This window comes from Brienomyrus brachyistius, chromosome 14 (genome assembly GCF_023856365.1).
Source record: "Brienomyrus brachyistius isolate T26 chromosome 14, BBRACH_0.4, whole genome shotgun sequence".
Lineage (NCBI taxonomy): Eukaryota > Metazoa > Chordata > Actinopteri > Osteoglossiformes > Mormyridae > Brienomyrus > Brienomyrus brachyistius.
Window position 1 is genome coordinate 7,048,700 of NC_064546.1, and position 8,320 is coordinate 7,057,019.

At 37.4% G+C, this 8,320-nt stretch overlaps 1 protein-coding gene across 9 annotated transcripts in view; it reads left to right on the top strand.

Annotated features, from left to right (window-relative positions):
* The window catches only part of ptpn21 (protein tyrosine phosphatase non-receptor type 21), a 64,364-nt gene extending 57,392 nt beyond the window's left edge, over nucleotides 1–6,972 (top strand). For all 9 annotated transcript variants that reach the window (XM_048974114.1, XM_048974113.1, XM_048974120.1 and 6 more), the window contains 5 exons: nucleotides 1,924–2,142; nucleotides 2,273–2,401; nucleotides 2,656–2,890; nucleotides 4,613–4,770; nucleotides 5,015–6,972. In XM_048974114.1, the coding sequence (XP_048830071.1) occupies nucleotides 1,924–2,142; nucleotides 2,273–2,401; nucleotides 2,656–2,890; nucleotides 4,613–4,770; nucleotides 5,015–5,143 (870 nt within the window). In that variant the 3' untranslated portion in view covers nucleotides 5,144–6,972. The remainder of the gene's footprint in view (nucleotides 1–1,923; nucleotides 2,143–2,272; nucleotides 2,402–2,655; nucleotides 2,891–4,612; nucleotides 4,771–5,014) is intronic.
* The last annotated feature ends 1,348 nt before the right edge of the window (nucleotides 6,973–8,320 follow it).

Below are 8,320 nucleotides of genomic sequence, written 5' to 3' on the forward strand. Positions count from 1 at the left end.
TTTCTTAATTTAAAAAATATAATGTTCATTTCCACTAATAAATATTAGTATTTATTAATAAACACTTTTTTGTATATTATAGGATTTTATGTCATCCAAAAATATTCCCATTTAATTGTTCATGGACAACTCGCAAATAATTGAACCTACTGTACAAGCATCAGGTTCATGAATTTGGAGGGGTGACTATAAAAAATATGAATAATATAAATGACACTTTAAAACATGGACATTAAGACATACACAGAGAAATACAGGTAACCATCTAATTTGTGGGGAAATATTCTGCACATTGGCATGTAAATGGGAATGTGTAGTAAATAATTAAGTGTAGTTTCAGTGTTAGTAACTTAATACAGCCCTCCCGATTCCTTAGTGAAAAATGCAATTGAAAGTCAGTAGAATGTGTGTAAGGGTCATATACATGCTACATGCCAATATTTTGGTGTTTCTGCATGCATAGTGCGTATCTGGTCTAAATACATGTAAACCCAGATGCAAATCGATGGGAGAATACACTTAAGTGAAAAAAGCATACAGCTAAGCAGTTTTTTTGACTTATGCACATGGGAGAATCAAGCACTTAACTTGCATGTTTTTGGACAGAGGGAGAAAACTGGAAGATCTACAGAAAACCCATGCATATACAGGGTGAACATGCAAACTTCACAAACACAATGCTGTGCTGTGCAGTAACAGCACTACTTACTGTGTCACTGTGCTATCCTCAGTACTAGACTTGCATAATGTGTTATGTTATTATCATCACATGCATTTATATGCATTTCTCATATTGCAAGGCCGCAATAGCTAGGTTGAGTTAATCAATTAGTTGCACTAAAACATTTTTACTCAGTCACAGGAAACAAAATGTAGCAAGCTTGCCAATTTTAATGATGGCTTTTCAGCCTTAACTAGTATAAAAATCAGCCTATACTTCTGCGACAAGCCTATATAGAGCTTACACTGTGACCTATGCTGTTATTTATACTTGTGCACGGTCTGTGTCCTTCACATATAGTTACATTTCATGAAATACATGGCTGCATGATACTTATGCCATAACAGATTCTACATAGAAGTATAAATCAGCCTTATGTAATGGAAGTGATGGGAAAAAAGGCTAGGCTACTCGGAAAGGCTAAATGTATATGACTAACTTCACATTATTTGGTGAGTCTGTCAAGATTGAATGTCTTATTTTAAGATGTATTTGCATTGCAGTGGTGGTGTGTGATATTTTATATTATGATCTGCAATACTGACAGATTAATGCATTTCCTTTCACTTTTAATGTGAAGTACTTACACAAAACTGATGCTTTCGCTATTTATTTGGATCCTCCTCCTCAATGCTCTGTCTTCCTTCCTCCATATTGCAGAGTAATGGAGAAGGGAAATTTTAATCAGTACTTTTTTTTAAATCGATTGATCGAGTTTAATCAAGTAAATGCGACAGCTCTAGGATGTTGTGAGTGTCCTGTTATAGGTTGGTGTTTCTGGGTTAGGCCTTGGACCGCCATCAACCATAGGATAAGTAGGTATGACAGATAGAAGGATGCACAGTGATGCTGAATTATTAGTTTCATTTTGGGAAGTTAAAATCATAGTATCACTTTTATCTGTTTTAGGTTCTTATGTAGATTAGCCCCCGCTACCCAGTAGGATAAGTGGTTTGGAAAATGGATGGATGGATGGATGTAGATTAGCTTATTTAAGAGAATTTTCAGTGCAGATAATTTGTCTTTTTGCATATTCCTGTTTCATCCTGGCTCCACTTATGAGTTCTGTCCTTTAAACCTCTCAGAGCTTTATAACTTGAAGAATATTGCGTCAATGAAAAAGTGGTGAGCAATGAGCATATTGTGATATATCAATACATGAAAGTCCCTGCAGAATACTCATGTTTCACTGTGCCTTTCAGTGGAAGCTTCTTGAGCAGCACCGGGAGCAGGGTATGGAGATCACAGAGTATGAGCAGCTGCCCAAGCAGCATCCGCACCTAGAGTGCTCGATCGCTCAATTGCCGGAGAATGCTGACAGGAACCGCTTTCAGGACATTCTGCCTTATGATGACACACGCGTTGAGTTGGTACCAACCAAAGAAAACAACACAGGCTATATCAATGCCTCTCATATCAAGGTAAATCTAACCGATTGGACAGAAATCTTTTGTGAACTAAGTTTGAAGTTTTCCTATATATATATATATTCATTAATTGTCAAGTCTGTTTTTTACATCATCATTGTTGTTCTGCCTATCTTACTATCAGGTCACTGTGGGTGTGGAAGAGAAGAATTACATTGCTTCCCAAGGGCCGCTCTCCAGCACCTGTCAGGACTTCTGGCAGATGGTGTGGGAGCAGGGTGTTTCTATCATTGCTATGGTCACTGCTGAAGAGGTACAATTTTTTTCTTGGAATTGATCTCTGTTTTGAAGTAATGGTTTGTCTTTACCACATTTGTAAAAGATGGCCTATTTAAATATCTGTACTGTGTACTTACAAATGACTATATTTCTGGTAGATTAATTTCCTTGTACATGAGTAATAAATCAATGAATTGACTATACAGGACCTAGAGACTGTAGTTGAAGAAAAACGTGACGTGATGTTGATGATAATGTATTAAACTCTATATATCTCTATTATGACAGGAAGGGGGCAGGGAGAGGAGCTTCCGTTACTGGCCACGTCTGGGATCACGCCACAACTCTGTTACTTACGGCCGCTTCAGAATTACCACACGCTTCCGTACTGACTCTGGCTGCTATGCTACCACAGGTTTGAAGATAAAGCAGCTCTTGACTGGCCAAGAACGGACTGTCTGGCATCTGCAGTACACAGACTGGCCTGACCATGGATGTCCTGAAGACATCAAAGGTTTTTTGTGTGAGTGTTAAATGTCTTAATGGGTTAGACAGTAGTTTAAATTCGACTAAAGAAAAAAAATGTTAGCATAACATTTTGTATAACATGACGTAGTATCTTTATGAAAATATTATGTTACTTGGGGTCATTTATTTGTACTGTCATACAATTACAAATGCTTACATTCTTATCATTAGGTATGGAGTTTTGATGTCTCTTGTTATATTTTCTGTTTATAATATATGTGTAACTCCGCAGCTTAGAAAACTAAATCCTGTGGTTGGTAGAGTGATTTCACCATTGGCTGCCTTAATCCCATATTGCACCAGTGACTGTCTGACCTTTTTTTTTCAAAAAAAAATTTGGAAAAATGAATCCATTGAATGAGTTAAATATACAAATAAATAAAATGTATAAATAAGTCAAGTTTATATTTCATAAAACCAGAAACATTATAAGGGCGGCATGGTGGTGCAGTGGTTAGCGTTGTTACCTCACACCTCTGGGACCCGGGTTCGAGTCTCCGCCTGAGTTACATGTGTGTGGAGTTTGCATGTTCTCCTCATGTCGTCGTGGGGTTTCCTCCGGGTACTCCGGTTTCCCCCCACAGTCCAAAGACAAGCTGAGGCTAACTGGACTTGCTAAATTGGGGCGGCATGGTGGTGCAGTGGTTAGCACTGTCGCCTCACACCTCTGGGACCCGGGTTCGAGTCTCCGCCTGGGTCACATGTGTGCGGAGTTTGCATGTTCTCCCCGTGTCGTCGTGGGGTACCCTCCGGGTACTCCGGTTTCCCCCCACAGTCCAAAAACATGCTTAGGCTAATTGGAGTTGCTGAATTGCCCGTAGGTGTGCATGTGTGAGTGAATGGTGTGTGAGTGTGCCCTGCGATGGGCTGGCCCCCCATCCTGGGTTGTTCCCTGCCTCGTGCCCATTGATTCCGGGATAGGCTCCGGACCCCCCGCGACCCAATAGGATAAGCGGTTTGGAAAATGGATGGATGGATGGAGAAACATTATAAATAGTCTTAAATTTGTCTTGGAACTTATTTTAGGGCCTATATATTTTCAAAATATTTTACTGGAACTTGTCTTGACTCATTATTATGATGTTGTAAACATACACTGATGAGCCAAAATATTATAAAATGACATGTGTGTCAATGTCTTGGATATATTTGATGGCTCAGTAACATTTGTTACTTGTGGTTGAGATGTTGAATGCAGTAATAAAGATCTGAGTGACTTTGACAAGGGCCAAATCATTATGGCCAGGCGACTGTGTGAGAAAGCAGCAAAGCTCATGGGGTGCTCATGGTCAGCTGTGGTGAGTACCTACTAAACGCGGTCTGAGGAGGTACAGACCATGAACCACTGATGAGGTGTTGGGCAGTGAGATGTTAACAAAGAACATCCTGTCTAATATAAACCAATAAAAGCATGTTACTGTGGCAGAAAAGATAGATAATTTTAGTAGGTACTCACCACGGGTGACCATAAGGACCCCCCAAGGCTTACCATTTTGGAGATGGTCTGATGCAGTTTTCTTGCTGTAATGATTTGGCCCTTGTCAAAGTCACGCAGATCTTGAGGAACTCAGAATGCTAATATAACCCTGACTTTGACACGCACCATTTTTACAAGATACTTCATTATTATTCACTTTATGTAGAAATGGTTATAATGTTTTGGCTCATGTTTTGGTGTATTCTACTTCAAGAACTGTCAACATCCTTTGTTTTTCAGCCTATTTAGAAGAGATTCAGTCAGTGAGAAGGCATATGAACAGCACCACAGATGCAAAGAACCATGCACCAGTTCTGATCCACTGCAGTACTGGGGTGGGACGTACAGGAGTGGTAATTTTGACAGAAATCATGATCGCTTGTCTGGAACATAATGAGGTATGGCACAAAAAAAATAAATCAAAGTTATAATCATGTTATATATAATATTAGACATGATATTCTGGCAATGGAGCAAATACATTTGATATTTTTAAAATGTTTTTTATTAGAAAACCCCTTATTACTTTAAAGTCAACATGAAATATTTATTATAGATAATAGATAAACAAACTTACATCAGTTAAATAAGTAATGGAATATAACTGTCTGCTCTAATGAAAGTATTTCCCTGTTTTTTCAGCTGTTGAATGTCCCAACTGCTTTGAACTTGATTCGTCAGCAGCGCATGATGATGGTGCAGACAGTCTTACAGTACACTTTTGTTTACAAGGTTCTTATTCAGTTCCTGAAGAATTCCAGGCTTATATAATTGTGTCTCTACATATTATTGTCTTAAGATTGAATTACCTTTACAAAGGCTTTTTGCACAAAATGGAACAGTGTGATGCAAGTGAATTTGATATTAAGATTGTCATTTGATAGCCAAATTAACTTTAAAATAGAACCAAACCAGTCATGATTTAGTTGCACTGTCCATCTTAAAATACTGTTGAACATTTTGGTAAGTATTGCTGTTACAAAATTATGGCAGTAAATGAAGGGATGTTACATACCACAAAGAACTCAGATAGATAGTAACTGCTGGCCAATAACCTGGGGATGAATATTAACAAGTTATTACGTTTATTTTAAAAAATCTCAAGCACTTTTTTGACGAATATAGTAAATCTTCTAAACCAATAAGTTCTTCTACTAAGTAAAAATGTTTATTTTGGAGTTTTTTTTTTCTTCGTTTTTTTTCTGTGTTCATTTATTGAAAGGTGACACATTTGTCTTTTAGGATTATGGAAAGTATTTAAGGATGAATATTATTTACATTTATCTTGAGCTTATTATATCTATTGATGACGCAAATTTCAACTGTGGTTATGTTATTATGCTCATTTGAATTTGAATAATGTTTTAGATTCCTTCCTATGTATCCACAAAAGAACATTTGGGTTTTGTTCAGGTAATAAAGTGTGTCATTTAAATATCAATACAAATGACGACTGGCTGGAGCTTTATCCGAAATGGCTTTACCTGGTATTTGTAACATTATGATGAATTCTAAATCTTAAAAAAAAAATCAGCAACTTTCAATGGCACCCTTTTAAAGTATCATTTTAATGACCTGGCCTATAAAACTAGTTCATCCTTATACATTAAGGATGTATGTTTTTCCTTCATATTGGAATTGTAAAAATAATTAGCCATTTAGATATATAGCTTTTTCTCTAAGGAACAAATCTGTTCTCAAAATACACTACTAAGCCAAACTAAGTAACAAATTTGTTAGACTTCACTGATGGCATCTTGGATATTCCACAATTCCTTCTCAGTCTTTAAGGTCCACTTCTACCCTCCATTTCTTCTATTAGTATAGCACCTTTCACTGTTTAATTTTTTAGCCCAAGCATGACTTTGTCTTTGATCTCCACAGTTTTGTGTTAGCACAAATCAATTACCCATTAATGACAATAAAACTAGAATCGGTGCTAGTGAGTTTGCAACAGGTACAGAATACAATGGTGTCCTTTCTGACAGCACAGATTCTTAGCTATTTTAACTCTATATACTGTTTGTGTGTGTGTATATATATATATATATATATAGATGCAATGTCATGCAAATATGGTGCATGTGCACTTTATAGTAAATTAAACAAATGCAAAACTAAAGAAGCTCATTTTTCACAGTAAATGACAGGAGAATGGATAGTTGCAAGATAATGTTTTATTAGCATACAAAATCTCTTTAAATCCATGACGATTAAGTGATTGTCAGAATCTGTCTTTGTCATGTCCATCATGTTTCTGTTTATCTCTCATATCTCTCCAATGTTCCTAGTGATTCCGAGTCCAGTCTTTGGTTAACTGGTCTATGATTCACACCTGTCCCTTGCTGACTCCTCATCACTGCTGTATATCACTGCTGTATATATTTATCTACCCTTGCCCTGTTTCTGTGTTGGTCGTTGTATGTGCTATGCTCCTAGAATGTGTAAATGTGTTTCTTACTTGTGTTTCCCTCAGTACTCTCTTGTGTCCAATTCAATTATTGCTGTGTCATCTTGCCTTTGTTTTGATCCCATGTGGTCCTTATGTTTCAGGTGTTGTTTGTGTCCTGTTTAAAATAAAGTTTCCTTGATGTCAGAAAGCTGCCTTGTGGATTGTCTCTCTGTCACCATGACCAATCGTGACAGTAATTGTTTCCATAATTTACTAGCTTATATGTGTTCTATATATTTGTAAATTACAGTGTAAATCTAAGCAACGAAATACCAGCAAATTTTCCCATTAGAAATAATGGAAACTCAGATGATTCGTTCCACAACCCAAAAATATTAATATAAAAATTCTTAATACAAAATATAAAGTAAAAATACATAAAACAAATGAACCTGCACTTTACCTTTGAAAAGAGTCATGGATGGTGTGAGGGAGATGAGAGAGGAGAAGAGGAGGGTTATTTTGTAGGATGACTTTCACTATGACTAACGGAATCACTACTGTTTATTGGCTCATTGGAATTTTTTCCTTTTTGTGCGACTTAAACAAGGAACCTATCCACTGACAGCCAATTTTGCCTCCTTTTGGATTTCGCAGAAATGTGGACATTGTATTGTCGTTAAACAGGTTCATCACTCGCACTGTTACACCCTTATTCGGGTGGTGCATTTCTACTAAGTTTTGACTATACGAGTGAGGCACGCTGACTGAGACCGAGCATGGGAGAGGATTACCTACAATCCCACAGCGAGAGAGAGAAGAGTTATGATTACGTGATGCTAGGCAGACAAAGCATATACGTAATACTCGTATTGCAAGACCTCGCTCATTTATCAAGTTAAAATTTGGCAAATTTGGCACGTCTTGCAAAACACTCACAAACCAAGTTACTTGCAATCCGAGGTTTGACTGTAATACTTTTGAAATCAACTGCTCATTGCAAAGTTCTTTACAAATGATTTTCCAGAGGAAATCAAAAACCAACATCAATCACAATGATAACTGAAATGTGGGTCAAATAGTACTCCAGGAAACTGGACACAAGGCTGAGGTTCATCCTGGATGGGATGCCAGTGCATTGCAAGACACACACACACACACTATGCACAGTTTTAGGAAACAAAATCACCTAACCTAATTAGCGGCTCAGCAGCTACAGCAGGATCTTGATTTAATTAGTGACTGGGCCGATACCTGGCAGATGAAATTTAACGTCTTTAATCTAGGGAGCAGAAATATAAAGTACAGGTATTTCATGGGTGTCACTGAAATAAAGGTAGCTGATCATGAGAAAGACCTTGGTGTGTATGTTGATGCTTCCATGTCCCATTCTCGCCAGTGTGGGGAAGCAATAAAAAAGGCCAATAGGATGTTGGGGTATATCTGCAGGTGTGTGGAGTTTAAGTCAAGGGAGGTAATGCTAAGATTATACAATTCCTTGGTGAGGCCTCACCTAGAATATTGTGTGCAGGTTTGGTCACCATATCTTAAAAAGG